This window comes from Elephantulus edwardii, unplaced genomic scaffold (genome assembly GCF_000299155.1).
Source record: "Elephantulus edwardii isolate Elephantulus edwardi_28Jun2011 unplaced genomic scaffold, EleEdw1.0 scaffold00017, whole genome shotgun sequence".
In the NCBI taxonomy this organism is placed as follows: Eukaryota; Metazoa; Chordata; class Mammalia; order Macroscelidea; family Macroscelididae; genus Elephantulus; species Elephantulus edwardii.
In genome coordinates, this window is record NW_006399767.1 from 26,584,432 (window position 1) to 26,602,119 (window position 17,688).

Sequence of the window (17,688 nt, forward strand, 5' to 3'; positions counted from 1 at the left end):
CCACGTTCATAGAATTTCTGGAAGCAAGCCATTTTGGAAGTGGATGCCACTCCTGCTTCCAAGCTTGTTTTAATCAGGGAGCTCCACCAAACACTTTCCACCATGGGTAACCATTATCATATTTTGACACATCATTGTCACAGTGTTTAGCATCATAGCAACCACAAGTTACCTCTGTACAGCAAATGGACAGACCAATGCTGTACCACTTAGAAGAATGACCCAAAACAATTAAAACCAGGCCTGAGGGCCACAGATTAAAATCACCCAACTTTGGCTTTATAGCATAACTTTCTATCTACTAGGTCAACAGAGCTCTCTCTATGTTGTTGTTGTTAAGTGCTGTGGTGTTGTAGATGACTCATAGCAACCGTAAGAGTCAATATTCCACCATAATCCTCACCAGAACCAACAAACAAGCTTCTGTAGAATCTGGCTGCTGCTATATATAGCTTAAAGCTCTCATGGACTCATGGTAAGGAGTTGCACTGGCAACCAAAAGACAAGAAATTCTAATATACCAGCTACTCCATGGAGAAATATGGGCAATCTCTTCTCATGTGTTTACAGCCTCCAAAACCTGCTGGGGTTGCGGGGGTCACTTCCAACTTGGTGACACATAACAAAAGTAAGTCTACATGCAACTACATATATATGTAACTATTTATATATAAGTAGTAACCCATTGCTGTCAAGTTGATTTTGACTCACAGTAACTCCGTGTGACAGAGTAGAAGTGCTGTGTGTGTGCATGTTTGTATATATGTATATAGGTTTTACCATGTATGTGTGTAACTGTCTTTGCTGTCAAGATGCTTCTCTGAGGAGATAGTTGAACAACAGAAAAATGAACTTGTATCAGAATGCTGAGTTCATTCATGCCTATGGATGTAGAGCTAAATGAGGGTGCTCAGCTGCTCGAAGAGGGTCAGGAGACCTGCCTACAGAGGTAAGACTGACTGGTGAGATGCTCTCCAGGTAGGATCAGGTACTTTCTTAGTAGTAAAGGACACTCTAGACAGAGAATATGTGTCAGAGGCACAGACTGTGATAAACCATGGTATGTTCTTTACAAGTAACTTGGTTAGTAGATCACAAGCTGTTAGAGGCAGGAAGATATAATTGAAAGGGGAAGCAGAGCAGTAGTAAGGGTTATGTAAGCCATGTACCCTGCTGGTGATGAAGAGTCCCTACAGGGCTTTACAAGAGCATGACATAAGGATCAGAAGTACATCTTACAAAAATGAGTGATTTTCAAATGAATTGATAGCAGCATGGAGAATAACTTAAAAAGGGACAAGTCAGTAGGCAAGGGGAACCATAAATGAATTCATACAGTAGTCCAGGTCAGAGGTGAGGGTAGGAGATGACTCAAGAGAAAATAGACATTATGGCAACTTCATAGTTATTTGGATAAATAGGACACAAGAGAATATGTTAAGAGCAGTTCCAATGCCCAAGTACCATGATGGATCACACTAAACAGAATTGTTTAGAGGGTCTTGGATAGAGTAAAAGAAAAATGTGAAACAAAACTCAAAATCATTAAAAGAAAAAAAAAAGACCCAGCCTGAGGCTCAGCTAGAGACTGGCAGAACCTACAAGCTATGACCTTTAATCACTCTTTAGGCCTACAACTAAGCTCACTACTGTGTCTCAGTTTTCAGTCAGATAAATAGACTTATAAGGTTAACTATGAATGTAGGAAAATTAGATATTGTTAAGAAGGAAATGGAATGCATAAATATTGACATACTAGGTACTGGCAAGATGAGATGGACTGGTGTGGGACATTTTGAATCAGATCTACTATGCTGGAGATGAAAAGGTGAGGAAAAAAGGGGTTGCTTTCATAGTTTAAAAAGTAATTTCTAGATCCATCTTGAAATATAATATTATGAGTTACAGGATAATATCCATACACATAAAAAGAAGTCAAATAAGTACCACTATCATGCAAATATACGCACCAACAACCATAGCCAAAGAAGAGGAAATAGAAGATTTCTACAAACTTTTACAGTCAGAGATCAATCGAACATGTAGTCAAGATGCATTAATAATAATGGGTGACTGGAATGCAAAAGTTGGGGACAAAGAAGAAGGATCAGTAGTTGGAAAGCATGGACTTGGTGACAGAAATGAAGCTGAAGATAGGATGATAGAATTTTGTACAATCAATGATTTATTCATTGCAAATACATTTGACAAGAAACATAAATGCAGGCTATATACACATGGATTTCACCTGATGGTATGGGTAGGAATCAGATAGATAAACTACATCTGTGGAAAGAACTACTGGAGAAGCTCAATATCAGCTGTGAAAACTAGTCTGGGTGCTGATTGTGGAACAGATCACCAACTACTCATGTGCAAGTTTAAGGTGAAGCTAAGGAAAGTGAAATCAAGTCCATGGGAACCAAAATATGACCTTGAACCTATCCCACCTGAATTTTAGAACCATCTCAGGAACAGATTTGGGGCCTTGGATACTGAGTGAACACCAGATAAGTTATGGGAAGATATCAAGAATATCATCCAGGAAGAGTGCAAAAGGTTGTTGAAAGACAGAGGAGGAAGAAAAGACCAGAATGGATGTCAGAAGAGACTCTGAATATTACACTAGAGCACTGAGAAGCCAAAGCAGAGGAAAGAAATCAAGATATTAAGTAACTGAACAGAAGATTTCAAAAGGCAGTGGGGCAAGGCAAAGTCAAGTATTATAATAAAATGTGCAAAGAGTCAGAAAATGAAAGGGGCTGAACTCGCTCAGCATTGTTTAAACTCGAGGCGCTGAAGAAGAAATTCAAGTCTTGAGTTGCAATACTTAGGATGCTTTGGGCAGAATATTAAATGATCCTGAAAGTATTAGAAGAAGATGAAAAGAGTATACAGAGTCATCATATCAAAAGGAATTGGCAGTCACAGTCACAGAAGAACTTAATGAAACAACATATGAGCCTGTGCTTTTAAAGGAAGAAGTTCAAACTGCTTTGAAAGAATTGGCTTAGAAGAAGGCACCAGGAATTGATGGTATACCAATTGACATATTTCAGTTAACAGATGCTACCCTAGATGTGCTCACCCAAGTTATGCCAAGAAATCTGGAGAACAACCACTGGCCAACTGACTGGAAGAGATCTATATTTGTACCCTTTCCAAAGAAAGGTGATCCCACAGAGTGTGGAAATTATCAAACAATATTATTAATATCACATGCAAGCAAGATTCTATTGATTATCCAAAAGCGACTGGAACAGCACATCAGCAGAGAACTACCAGAAGTGCAGGCTGGGTTTAGATGGGGTCATGGTACTAGGGATATTGTCACTAATGTTAGATGGATCTTGGCTGAAATCAGGGAGTACCAGAAGAATGTCTATCTGTGTTTCATTGATTATGTGAAAGTGTTTGACTGTGTGAATCACAAGAAACTGGGGCTGACTCTCAGAAGAATGGGAATCCCAGAACACTTGATTGTGCTAATGCAAAACCTATGCTTGGACCAGGAGGCAGTTGTCAGAACAGAACAAGAAAACACTGCATGGATCAAAATTGGGAAGGGTGTACACCAGGGATGTATTCTATCTCCATACCTTTTCAACCTTTATGCAGAACAGAGTATCTGGGAAGCTGGGCTCTATGAGGAGAAATGTGGTATCAGGATTGGAGAAAGACTCATCAACAATCTGTGTAATGCAGATGACACAACCCTGCTTGCTGAAACTGAGGAGGACCTGAAGCACTTGCTGTGGAAGGTCAGGGGCTGGAGTCTTCAGTATGGATTGAGGCTCAATATCAAGAAAACAAAGATTCTCACCACTGGGCTGATTGGCAGCAACATGATGGATGGTGAAGAGATTGAGATTGTTCAGTTTTAGTTTGCTTGGCTCCACAGTCAACACTCTTGGCACCAGCAGCCAGGAAATTAAAAGACATATTGCAATAGGAAAGTCTGTGGTTAGAGACCTCTCTAAAGTGCTGAAGAGCAACAATGTCAGTCTGGAGAATAAGGTGCACCTGATATAGACCATGGTCTTTGCATTCACTTGCTATGCATCAGAGAGCTGGCAGTGACTAGGAATGATAGAAGGAGAATTGATGACTTTGAACTGTGGTGCTGGAGAAGAGTATTTAATATACCATGGACTGCTAAGAAAACGAACAGATTTGTCCTGGAGAGTGTGAAGCCAAGCTGCTCCCTGGAGGCAAGGGTTCTGAAGCGTCATCTAACATACTTTGGACATGTTGCAAGGAGGGACTGTCCTTGGAGAGGGAGGTCATGCTTGGGAGGGTAGAGAGAGACAGAGCAGGAGAGGAAGACCCTCAGTGAGATGGATTGTTTCAGTGACTGGGGTAATGGGGTAGGTGTGTCAGAGAGTGAAATTGGCACACGATAGGACAGGGTTTAGGGTTGTTGTACACAGGGTCTCTTTGAGTCGCAGGCAACTCAATGGCACATAACAACATACGGTGAACAACTCCTCTAGGGAGGGTCTTCGTTCCTTAGAACAAGCAGCTTTGCCCAGGCAAAAAGTTCAGAGGGCAGAAAGGGTTAGGAAAGGAGGAATAGAATGAGAGACAAAGGGAAGATGGAGAATGAAGGGTGTTCTGTTGTTGACACAGTAATCAGTGATATGAAACAAAATATGTAAATTGTTGAATGGATCCCTGATGGAAGAACTCTGATAATTTGTTGTGCTCATCTCTGTTCTACTTTTAATTTTGTTTATCAGGACTATGCGTTACAACTGCATTTTTGAAAGGGGTAAAGAGATGTCTTTGGAGCTTGCATGACTGGATAGATGGCAGTGCCACTGAGGTTGGGAATACAGGAAAAACAAAGGAATAAGATAGTGAATTTAATTTTAAACCTGTGAACTTTGAGATATCTGTAAAATACTCAGGTATTCTCAAAGAGGGAAAATCCTTTCTTAGATGTTGTTGTTTTGTACCAGCAAGTAAGAACTGACCCATAGCTGACCCTCCAGTGGGTTTTCAGAGGCATGGGAGGAGATTCATTTCATGGGAGGAGATGGACCATCCTTCTCCCAGGGAGCAGCTGGTAGATTTGAACCATGCACCTTTGGGACTGCAGCACAGATATTGGGGCTTGGGGGTGAGAAAGACCATTTAGTTCAATGCTGCATATATACCTATATGAAACCTAGACTTAAATAAAATTTCTTGTTATTGTTGTCATATACTTTCAAGTCAGAACCAACCCATAGCTTAGGCTCCAGTAGGTTTTCAGAGACAGTTTATCACATGGGAGGATATTGTCCATCCTCCTGCAGAGCAGGTGGTGGATTCAAACCTTGTACCTTTGGGTTGGCAACACAACTCTTTACCACTCAGCCACCAGAACCCCTAAATCAAACTAGATTGTCTTTCATTTGCATAGTCCTGACATCTCTCCAGGATTCCTCCTACTGCAAGGAGAGGGCTGCACTGGCCCAGGAGGAGCCTTTCCGAGAAGCTTCTCTGATAGCCTTGACGTCCAGATCTCTCCCTGCTGTTTTCAACTCTGTTGTAGTCTACACTAGTTCTGAGTCCTTCCTTGTCAATACAATGGTCTTTTTTATTATTATATCAAATGTCACTTGAGGTTTAGGAGATTATGACCCTATAACAGTTTTCACATAAAGTAATTTGCTCATTTAACCCTCTTACAGTCTGGAAAATAAGGTCAAGGAAACAATGCGCAATGCCTTTTGGGATCATGTTAAAGAGCAACTGTCAGCCAGTCCTCCCAACTTCACATGTGCTCTTGAACTTCTGAAAGAAATTAAACTGGTGAGTGACCACCCTTCCTTTTGTGAACATGAAGTTCCTAGGCGTCCCCAGTTCATTGGTGTGTCAGTGGTTACCAAATTGTGAGTGGTGTCCATGTGAGTCAGTGTCTAATAAGGAGACACAAATCATACATAAATTTTAACGGGAAAGGTTTACTATAAGAATCATTATGATGGGATAGGAGAAAGAACTTGGCTAGTATGCAGTAAAAAGAATTTCAAAGAATACTAGAATGGAGATTTAAGTAGTAGCTCCTGTTCCTAGTGCTGAGCTAGAACACCCTAGAACCTTGTTGAAGAGGGCACAGCTTTGACTCGTTGAATGGCAGTGAATTGTAGTGTGATGCCAAGTGCTCTTGAATGCCACTCATTCATGGAGAGGTGTCTTGCTGGAATCGCTCTGCTATAAACCCTTCTGAGTGCCAGGGGAAACTGCTGGCTGCTGTGTGCTGCTGACCACATGTACTATAGGTTTTGGATGTGTGAGAGGCACTGGAGAAGCAACTCCCTGCTCTGCAGGAGCCGAGCTCTGGAGATGCTATACATGCTGCGAAGCCTGCCAAGCAGGTGTTCCAGAACCAGAAGGAAAAGTCCCTCCTATTTAGCATGTGGTGGACATACCCTAAAGTGACATCCAGTGAGCAGAGGCTCTTTTATATAATGCCCTCTCCTTGAATGTATATGAAACTTATAATTTGCTTATAATCAAAGAATGTGGCAATATGATAGGACCTGGAGGGAGAGACTCACCTGGTCCTGAAGAAGCAAATAGCCTTGTTGTAAACTACTCGTGTTATTGTTGTTAGGTGCCATCAAGTTGACCATGACTCATAGTGACCCTGTAAGCAACAGGTCTGAACCTTGCCCTGTATTGTGCCATCTGCATGATCTTTGTCCTGCTCAAGCTTTTGTGCTGGTCACTGTGGCATTCATCTTGTTGAATGTGTCAGTCCCCTCTTTGACTGACCCTCTACCTTCCCCATCATGATGTTTCTCTCTCCAAGTACTAGTTCCCCCTGAAAATATGCCCAAAGTAAGTGAGATGATGTTGTATCATCCTTACTTGTATGGAGCACTTCCTTTAAGACAGAGTTGTTTGCTCTTTTGGTAGTCTGTGGTATATTCAATACTTTTTGCCAACAACACAACTCAATACCGTTGATTCTTCTTCTGTCATCCGTATTCACTGTCCAACTTTCAGATGCAAGGGAAGCAATTGAATATATCATGGCCTGGTTCAGGCACACCTTAGTCTTTAAACTAACATCCTTATTCTTTAGAATTTTGGAGAGGTCCTTGACAGTAGATTTCCCCAGTGTAACATGTCTTGATTTCTTAATTGCTACTACCTTGGGTGTAGATTATGGATCCAAGTGAAATGAAATTGTTGACAACTTCAATCTTTTTCTCATCTATCATGATGTTACCTGTTGGCCCAGTGGGGGGAATGTTTGTTTTCTTGATGTTGAGCTTCATTTTTACTCCTCTCTCCTGATTTTCCCATCCCTAGCGGTTAACCATCCAACAATGAATGTGCATATAAACCTTTTTCTAGCTTTGTACTCTAATTGTCTTATTGTCCTTTTTTGACTGACATCTATCAGATTATTTTCTTTTGTTTTTCAGTGCTTCTTAATATTCCATTGTGTGAATATGCCATAGATTCTTTAGCCATTAGTCTGTTGAAAGCCATACTTGGGTTGTTTCCATCTCTTTGCTTTATAAATAATGCTGCAAAGAACATGTTGTTGTTGTTGTTGTGTCCAGTGGAGTTGAGGCTGACCCATAGCTGACCGTACAGTGGGTAGTAAATTGCACAGGAAGAGATTGTCCATCTTTCTGTCATGGAGCAACTGACAGATTTGGACAACGTACCTTTGGGTTGGCAGCACAATTCTTTACCACCAGAGCTCCAGTAGGTGTGTATATATCTGTTCAGTTCAGAGCTCTTACTTCTTTGGGATATATACCGAGTAGTGGGATTGATAGTCTTTTTATTTTCAGTTTTCTAAGGAAGGGTCAAACTGATTTCCATAGTGATTGTACCATTTTACATTTCCAACAGCAATATATGAAAGTTTCAATCTCTACACATCCTTACCAACATTAGTTTTCCGTGTTACTGAATTTTATTATTGTTGCTGTGGTGAGATGATTATTGTTTTGATATGTATTTCTCTGATAATGATTCAGGTAACTCTTTATAGTTCCTTTTCTCTATTTTCTTCTTGCCATGAGTGTTGATTGTTGAGTCAAGTAAAATGAAATCATTGACAGTTTCAATTTTTCTACATCTGCTGTGATGTTAGCTATTGGTTCAGTGGTGAGGGTTTTTGTTTTCTTCATGTTGAGATGTTTTCCATATTGAAGGCTATAAAGTCTTTGATCTTCTTCAGTAAGTTTTCCAGGTCGTCTTTACTTTGAGCAACCAAGGTTATGTCATCTGCATAGCACAGGTTATCAATCTTTCTCCAGTCCTGATGCCCACTTTGTTCTTCGTAGAATGCAGTTCCTGAAATTATTTACTCAGCACATAGGATATTTAGGAGTCCAATTTCCTGATCCTCAGGAGACACAGACAGGGATTATTTTGGCTAATGGGGCTGTCCATTGGAGAAAGTTTTGGACTCTAAACAGTGCTGTTTCTGTTTTTTACTTTCTTTCCTGGACAGATCTTGCTGTCATTGCTGTTGCCACGCCAGATCCGCCTAAAAAGTGAGATCGAAGAAACCCTGAACATGGACCTCCGCAAGCAGGAAGCAGAGCACGGGACTCTGGATGTCCCTCATCTCTCTAAGTGCATTCTCAATACTATGGCATTGCTGTGTGCACCAGTTCGAGATGAAGCAATACAGAATTTGGAGAACCTTACGGACTCTGTTCAGTTACTGAGGTGTGAAATTTGAAAGATGAACCTACCTCGGACCATGAGCATAAAGTAGGGCCAGACACTGGATTGTAGCCCATGTCTTACCTGCCTATTCCCTATGAAACACTTGACCTATACCTCTTAACTATTCTCTAACCCCTCCTCAAAGGCTAAATCATAGGGCCCTCCTTTAGTCATCCTTAGATTAGGCTCCATGGATGACATACCACCATAAAACATTAGAATATGTATTTCTTTTCTCCTAGAAGTAAAAATACTCAAGGTATTCTCTGTTCTAGTTCATATGTTATGACAGCAATAGGGATGGAAAGTTATCCTTATTTTCTAGCTAGAAGAACCAAAAGGTAGAAAGTTGGAGTAAGTGGCCAGTGAGTCTTGCTCCCATTCCCCAAAGAGAATTTTGACCATTCCAGTTTATTTACTCTCATTTTTGTGAAGAAACAACAGAATGATCATAGTGGAAAGAGATCTAGACTGGAGGACTCGGAGTCCAGAGACTTACACTTATCTGTTCCCAGTTTGGCCACCATTCCTGTTGGTCTTGGGCCCTGGACCACATCATCCTTTTTGGTCAATTATGAGCTGAGACCAACTTAGTTTAAAGGTCTTTCCTAGCTATGAATTACAATAACTTAATGACTTTGTGCTTGAGTCCCCTCATCATTTCTTTTCATAACATTTCCTATTTACCTTATGACAGAGGGATCTTCCAGGTTCTAAGCCTGATGGAAATGGACATGATGAATTACACCATCCAGACTCTTTGCCCACACCTGCAGGAACATGCCATCCAGTATGAACGGGCTAAATTCCAGAAGCTCCTCAACAAGCAGCCTAGTATGTATATACATTGAAAGTTGGAGTGGGAACATACAACCATGGGTTTGATTTTTTAAATGTTAGCAAACACTTTGCTTCTTTTTAAGAGTAGCAAATTCTTTCCTCAGACGAAAGAATGGAAAAGGGACATTATCTAAGACAAGCCTGAATTACATTTCCTTACTGACTAGAAGTCTATCTTGAAAAGAATCTTAGTCTTGAAGTCTCAGAAGCTGAAGATGCTTACACATGTCCTTCTCTGTCATAGGCTTCCTTGATCACACCATCAAATGGTTAACTCAAGCAGTAGCAGACCTTACTACACCATCTCCAACTTCTCCTGACACTCCCGACTCCTCCAATGTGGCCTCTCCAGCCCAAAATGAGCCAGCCAGCAATCTAGCACCTCTCAGCCCTCCAATGGTGCTGTCCCAGGGCTTCCTGAACCTCCTTCTCTGGGACCCAGAAAGTGAAGAGTTTCCTGAGGTAGGGCTGAGGAGAGAGGTTTGTTTATTTGTGTTCAGGGAAGCACTGAGCTCTTCCTCTTCTGACGGCCTGTTCTTTATTGGCTTCCCAGACTTTACTGACGGACAGAACCCAGCTACAAGAGCTCGAGTCCCAGCTGCAACAGTTAACCATCCTGGCCTCAGTCTTGCTAGTAGCCAGCAGTTTCTCTGGCAATATTCTTTTTGGCTCACCTCATTTTGTGGATAAACTAAAACGTGTCACCAAAGCCCTGACAGAGGAGTTTAACTCCAGGTGAGCTGTACAGATTTTCCCCCCTCAAATAGATAATTTTTAGAATGATGGATGACATATAGTATTTAGGACATAGACACATAAGTGATAGCTTACTTCCACCACAAGCCATAGAAAGGCCCTTCAGAATCGCCCACAAAGATTACTAGTATCCTTCTGTTAATGGTCTTGAGACTTTTGACAAACAAAATGAAAACTTCCTTCTAAAAAGGGTTATGTTGAGGGAGTAGTTTGTTGCAAAATTCAGTTCATTTCATTATAGTGCTTACTATTATGTAGACATGCCTTGTTCTACTGAACTTTGTAGATGTTGTGTTTTTCATAAATAAAATATTTATGGCAGCCTTGTGCCAAACAAGTCTATTAGTACCCACCTTCCCCACTTTAAAATTTAATAGCATGTGCTCACTCTTCTGTCTTTGTGCTGCATTTTGTTAATTCTCACAATTTTCCAAATTTTTACATAATACTGCTATACATTTAATAGGGAGCACTGATCGTCTAGTGACAAGAAGTTGCACTACAATCCCAAAGGCATGTGGTTCAAATCCACCAGCTGCGGCTCTGCAGAAGGATGGGCAGTCTCTTATGCAAATAACTTCCTCTGTAAACCTGCAGGAGGGTCAGCTATGGGTCGATTCTGACTTGACAGTACATCACAACAACAAACATTTAATATACTGCCCAAAACAAACCAAATCCACTATAGTCAAGTCCATTCTGACTTATAATCTCCATCTGGTTTCTGAGGCTGTAAAGTCTCTTGAGGAGCAGACTAGCCATCTGTCTCCTACACAGCAGCTAGTGGTTTCCACTGACCCTTCAGTTAGTATCATAGCATCTAACTCATTATGCCACCAGAACTCCTTAATAGACTAGGATATACTGTAAATAAAAAGTTATATGCACTGGGAAACAAAAAGACTTTATGATTTGTTTTATTTTTTAATGATTTGGGTTTTAGTGATACTAAGTTTATTTTGGTGATAAGGAACCAAACTTGTATGCCCACTTTGTAACAGTTGATGCAGTAGGACAAATGACTATAGAAAATGTCCAAGAAATTCTTAAAAGATGTACAAATAGACATACAATTCATGATACAAAAACAAAACTGAAGGGAGCTCTGGTGGACTTAGTGGTAGAGAGTTGTGCTGCCAAACCAAAAAGCAGGCGGTTCAAATCTACCCTTTTGCTTCTTGGGAGAAAGAAGGGCAATTTCCTTCTGTGCAATTCACAGCCTCTGAAAATCCTATGGAGCATCTGCTATGAGTTAGTTCTGACTTGACAATGCAACAACAACAACAAACCCCAGACAACTAAGTGGATCTGAGCAAGGATCAAACCAAACCATCCTTAGGCAGAGTTTATTTTATAGTTTATCTTATTTCTTAGAAATTAACAGATTAGTTGTAATCTTGAGGGTAACATGAAGATGCACTGAGCCCTGCTACCTACTAGAGATATGTATGCTGGGAGAAGAAAGGCTGGGATATTTTTTCAGGTGACCCTGGTTTTGGGTGTGGAGCTACCAGAGCTTTGTCCCTGTGCCAGGGTCGCACAGTGGATACCAATTTACTGTTTTCCATGTTCTAGGCCTGAGGAGGCTATGCTGACTGTGAGCGAACAGGTATCTCAGGAAATCCATCAAAGTCTCAAGAACATGGGCCTTGATGCTCTGAGCAGTGACAATACAGCATCTCTGATAAGACAGCTCCAGAACATTGCCAAGAAGGACAACTGTGTCCGCAGTGTCATTGGTGAGTGTGCCTGTGGGAGTGGGAAATTTGGGGAGAGATGGGTCCCAATTCTGGAAGTCGGTTTCTGAATCATTTAGCAATGAAAGGGTTGGGCAAATCACTGTTTAGGCTTTGGTTTTCTCAAAATGTTTTGTTGAAAACAGATGCTTTTCATATTTCTCCATGGTTTCAAGGTATAAGAACTGTCCAGCCAATCTGGTGAAGTAATCTCTGTCCTTTTGGGAAATTTTCTGACAATATTCCAAACTCTTCCTCTTCTGTTAATTTTCCAAACTTGCAGTGGCTTCCCTGTTGCTATGATGCTGGAAACAATAGCCCTGGTATTTCAAATACCAGCAGGTATTTGAAGAAATTAAGGTTTTCTATCAATTTTTGCAGTCTGAAATTGATCAAACATGCAATAAAGATACATTAATAGTGATTGGTGACTGAAATGCAAAAGTTAGAAACAAAGAAGAAGGATTGATAACTGGAAAATGGCTTTGGGGACAGAAATGAAGCCGGAGAGCAAATGATATAATTTTGTGCAATGACACATGGACTTCATCTAATGGGCTGAACAGGCTTGAGATGGATTACATCTGTGGAAAGAGACATTGGAAAAGGTAATTATCAGTAGTCAAGCCAAGGCTATGGGCTGACTATGGAAAGACCACAGACTACTTCTGTCTAAGTTCAAATTGAAGCTGAATAAAATGGGGGGAAATACCCAACAAAACAGTGAGAACCAAAATGAGACCCTGCGTATATCCCAACTGAATTTAAAAACCATAAAAGATTTGATGTACTGAACACTGATGACTAAAGACCAGACAAGCTGTGGGAGGACATCATCCATGAAGAAAACAAAGACAGAGGAGAAAGAAAAGACCAACATTATTATCAGAAGAGACTTGAAACTTGCATTGAAATGAAGCCAAAACAAGGGGAAAGATTGATTGCTGTGGTAAGAAAGCTCAACAGAAGATTTCAAAGAGCAGCTTGGGTAGACAAAGTATTATAATGAAATGTGTAAGAAGCTGGAGTTAGAAACCCAAAAGGGAAGAACGTGCCTGGCATTTCTCAATATGAAAGACTTGAAAAACAAATTTAAGACTCGAGTTGTAACACTGGAGTCTATGGGAAAAAATCTTGACAGATGCAAGAATCATCAAAAGAAGCTAGAAGGAATACAAAGAGTCACTATACCAGAAATAATTGCTCGGCACCGAATCATTTCAGGAAGTAGTATATAGTCAAGAACCAATAGTACTGAAGGAAGAAGTCTAAACTGCACTGAAGGCTTTGGCGCTAGGTGTTGATAGAATACCAAAGAGGCATCTTAGGAAACAGATGAATCTTGTACATCCTCACAAGTCTCTGCCAACAAATATGAAAGATAAGTACATGGTCAAATAACTGGATGAGATTTATATTTGCTCTCATTCCCAAAAAAGGTACTCCAATATACTGTGGAAATTATTGAAAAATATCATTAATATTACATGCAAGTAAAATCTTGCTGAAGATTATTTTAAAATTACTGGAATAGTGCATCAAAAGAGTACTAAATTCAGACTTTAAGCCTAATTCAGAAGAGGCCATGTGTAAACGGTATGGCAATAATGTGGGGGTAGCCAAGTCTGACCTCTACCCACTTCATAAAGGTGAACTGTCCCCATCAATTATGTCCATAACACCATACAAATAGTGATATAGTCGGACATGCCACCCCACATATTCCTGCACCTATTTTTACTAATCATTGGATCCAATGTTCATTGCAAGACTCACAGACTTTACTTAACATTTGTGGGGTTTATTAGGAAAATAGATTGGAGAGTCAGAGAGGCAAAGAATATCTCTCAGTGCAAATCTAGGTTTAGTCCAAGCCAGATTAACAAAGGCACAATTCCTCAATTAGTGAAAGTCCAGGTTTAGATTAACAGCACAAAGGCAAGAAGTCTCTGATTTCCTCAATCATCCAGAAAACTTTCAGAGCAGTTATAAGTCAGCTTTTCCTTCAGTCATCCAGCAAGCAAAACCTTTAACTGTGGCCTTTGTCTCAGAGCAGTTACAAGTCCACTCTTCCTTCAACCATCCAACAAGTAAAACATTCAACTGTGGCCTTTATCTCCAGAGTTCCTCTGGTTATACCTTGCCGCAATTTCTTCCCCACTGTCATCAACTTCTCTTACAGTATGGAAAGCACTCTCTTATATTGGTCCCACAGTTGTTGATGATTTGCAAGACCATGTGTCCACAGTTATGGTAGCTGGAAACTATGCCACCAATGGAGGCTAACATATTGGCTAGAAAAGCCAATTTTCAAAGATTCTGACATCTTACTATGGCACAAGGGATATCATAGTTGATACAGATGGATCTGAATTGAAAGAAGAGAATATCAGAAGATGTTTACTTATGTATGCTTTATTGATTATGCCAAGGCATTTGACTATGTGGATCATAACAAATTATGGCCAACATTGAGAAGAATAGAAATCCCAGAACACTTAATTGTGCTCATTCAAAACCTATACATAAGGAAACTCTGGTGGCCTAGTGGCAAGAAGCTGTGCTGCAATCCCAAAGGCACATGGTTCAAATCCACCAGATGCTTTGATGGAGAAGGAGGGAAAATCTCCTCCTGTACTAGTCGAATCTGACTTGATGGTACACACATGTTGTTAGGTGCCATTGAGTCGTCTGTGACTCATAGCGACCCTATGAAAAACAGCCCTAAACCCTGCTCAGTCCTGTGGCAATCACATTGTCTCTGACACACCCACCCCGATTACCCCAGTCACCGAATCAATCCACCTCATAGAGGGTCTTCCCCTCCTGTGCTGTCCCTCCACCTTCCCAAGCATGATGTCCCTCTCTAAGGACTGGTCTCTCTTTGCAACATGTCCAAAGTATGTCAGACAAAGCCTCAGAATCCTTGCCTCCAAAGAACAGCCCAGTTTAACCCTCTCCAGAGTGAACCTGTTTGTTTTCTTGGCAGTCCACGGTACATTCAATACTCTTTTCCAGCATCAAAGCTTAAAGGCATAAATTTCCCTTCTATCCTCCCTAGTCATTGTCCAACTCTCTGATGCATAACAAGTGATTGCAAAGACCATGGCATGTATCAGGTGCACCTTAGTCTCCAGAGAGATACCATTTCTCTTCAGCACTTTGGAGAGGTCCCTAACAGTAGACTTTCCCATCACAATACGTCTTTTAATTTCTTGGCTGCTGGTGCCAAGAGTGTTGACTGTGGAGCCAAGCAAACTAAAGCTGTGAACAATCTCAATCTCTTCACCACCCATCCTGATGCTGCCAATTGGTCCAGTGGTGAGAATCTTTGTCTTCTTGATACTGAGCCTCAATCCATGTTGAAGGCTGCAGTCCTTGATCCTCTGCAGCAAGCGCTTTAGAGATGATTGTGGAATGAAGGACCTCATGGAAGACGCTTGATTTTAAAATTCGGTTGGAGACAGGAGAATCAGCTGATTGCTCTAAGATGGGTTTTAAAATTTGGTTGGTTGGCCCTCAGGCCTAGTGTTATATTTTAGAGGAACGTATTTCTAAGTCATACAGCACTCTTCTGTCAATTACTGAGGGAATCTGGGTTTGCTGTGATGCTGAACCTTGTGCCATTCGGGTGTCAAATGCCATAATGGTTGCCCATGGTGGGCAATGTTTTGTGGAACTCCAGTTTAAGACAGGTTTGGAAGTAGGAGTGGCATCTACTTTTTAAACCACATGCCTATAGAAACTCTGTGAACTTGGAGAAATGATGATAGTTCTAGAAAGACTTCCAGCTCTTTTGTTCATAGGGTCACTATGAGTCATGATCGATTCGATGGCAGTCAACAACAACAACCAAAACTCCAGCAGTTCAAACAGACCAGCTGCTCTGTGGGAGAAAGGACTGCTTCCTTCAATACTGACAACCTTGGAAATCCTCCAAGAAGTTCTACTCTGCCCTTCAGGGTTGTTATGAGTTGGAATCAATGAAGGTTGGAAACCTGTTTGTTCTTACCCTTCTCACTGCCTTTTTCTTCTCACAGATCAGCGGATCCGCCTTTTTCTCAAATGCTGCCTGGTCCTTGGTGTGCAGCGGTCTCTGCTGGACCTCCCGGGAGGCCTTTCCCTCACTGAGGCAGAGCTGGCAGTCCTGGGCCAGAAGTTTGTCAGCTTGATACATTATAATCAACAGGTGTTTGGCCCCTACTACATGGAAATCCTGGAAAACCTCATCCCTCAAGCCAAGGCCCTATAATAAAAATGGGGTTTCTCTGATAGAACCAGTTCAGAACCTGGCATCTTCGATGCATGAGAGATCATCCTCTTCCTTAGGTCACATTAACAGTAGCCAGTCCTCCCTTCCTGAAGCCAGCAGACCAGTATTGTAGGGGTTAAGTATGTAAACACCAATTAACTAGCCTAAATCCATTCACTAATAAACTTCTGAACTACAAGAAAATCTTCACTTTTCCTGTGTTGCAGCTGAGGCCAGACCCCGTGCATCTCTCACTAGTGGAGAAACCAACTGGTCTTCAGGGTTTTTTTTCCACTGGCTAGGTGCACCCTTTAGCATGCAGAGCTCAGTAGCTGAGACACACAGGTACAAGCATTATTTTCTCCAAGGGTTTCTCAAGCATTTCTCTGAGTGTGTCTTTTGAAGGAAAAAGTAATTTTGCATAATTCAGTTCAGAATAGAATATGTTTTTAAAATGTTAGATATTTGCCACAAATAAAGCTCTGGAACCGTTGTATTGCAAAAAAAAAAAAAAGCTAGATATTATTTCCAAGACCAACTCTCCTAAAGGTATTAAATCTCGCAACAAAGAGACCCAGCCTCCTTTGCTGTTGCATGGTCTGACCAGTAGCAGTTGCCAATAAGTGGATTCCGACTCAGGGTGTTCCCATGTGTATCAGAATAGAACAGTGCTCCAAAGATGCTGGGTTTCCCCCTGCCAAAGTTTATTTTTTATTATTGTTGAGAATATACACAGATTCAACAATTTTTACGTGTACTGCTCAGTGACATTGGTTCCGTTTGTCAAGTTGTGCATTCATGCTCACCTGCTTTCATAGGGTTTTCAGTGGATGATTTTTCAGCAATAGGTTGATGGACCTTTCTTTTTGGTGTATTTGGGTGCCACCAACTCTTTAGTTAGCAATGGAGCTCATGAACTCCTTGGGTTATCCCGGGGGCATGGGCTGAAACAGTATACAAATTGAGGACTAAGGAAAACGAATATTGGCTGTTGTGAAATATTTTGCCAAGTACAAATTCCAGGATTCATGAGATTTCTCACTTCTGAGTGACTGAGGATGGCAATTTGAAGACTAAGGTACACTTTACCCAAGCCGTGGTGTTTTCTGTTGTGAACATGAAAGTTGGGTAATGAATAAGGAAGACTGTAGAACTGTTGACTTTGCATTGTGGTATAGGCAAAATGTATTTTGACTGTCATAAAACAAAGCTGTCTTGGAGAAGTGCAACCAGAGTGCTCCTTAGAAGCATGGATTGTGTGTCTTTGTCTGACACACTTTGGGCATGTTTTCAGGATAGCCCGGTCTTTGGATCAGAAAATCATGCTTGGAAAGGTGGAGGGCCAGCAAAAATGTAGAAGACCCTCTGTGAGATGGATTAACATAGTGACTGCAACAGCGGGTTTAAGCAGAG

General features: G+C 41.1%; 1 protein-coding gene across 1 annotated transcript in view; it reads left to right on the plus strand.

Annotated features, from left to right (window-relative positions):
- LOC102859495 (pre-mRNA-processing factor 6-like) overlaps nucleotides 1-16,275 on the plus strand; it is a 34,981-nt gene extending 18,706 nt beyond the window's left edge. The window contains exons 5-11 of the mRNA XM_006882185.1: nucleotides 5,679-5,799; nucleotides 8,471-8,691; nucleotides 9,389-9,525; nucleotides 9,776-9,993; nucleotides 10,085-10,266; nucleotides 11,863-12,026; nucleotides 16,064-16,275. Coding sequence (XP_006882247.1) covers nucleotides 5,679-5,799; nucleotides 8,471-8,691; nucleotides 9,389-9,525; nucleotides 9,776-9,993; nucleotides 10,085-10,266; nucleotides 11,863-12,026; nucleotides 16,064-16,275 — 1,255 coding nt within the window. The remainder of the gene's footprint in view (nucleotides 1-5,678; nucleotides 5,800-8,470; nucleotides 8,692-9,388; nucleotides 9,526-9,775; nucleotides 9,994-10,084; nucleotides 10,267-11,862; nucleotides 12,027-16,063) is intronic.
- Nucleotides 16,276-17,688: the final 1,413 nt, after the last annotated feature.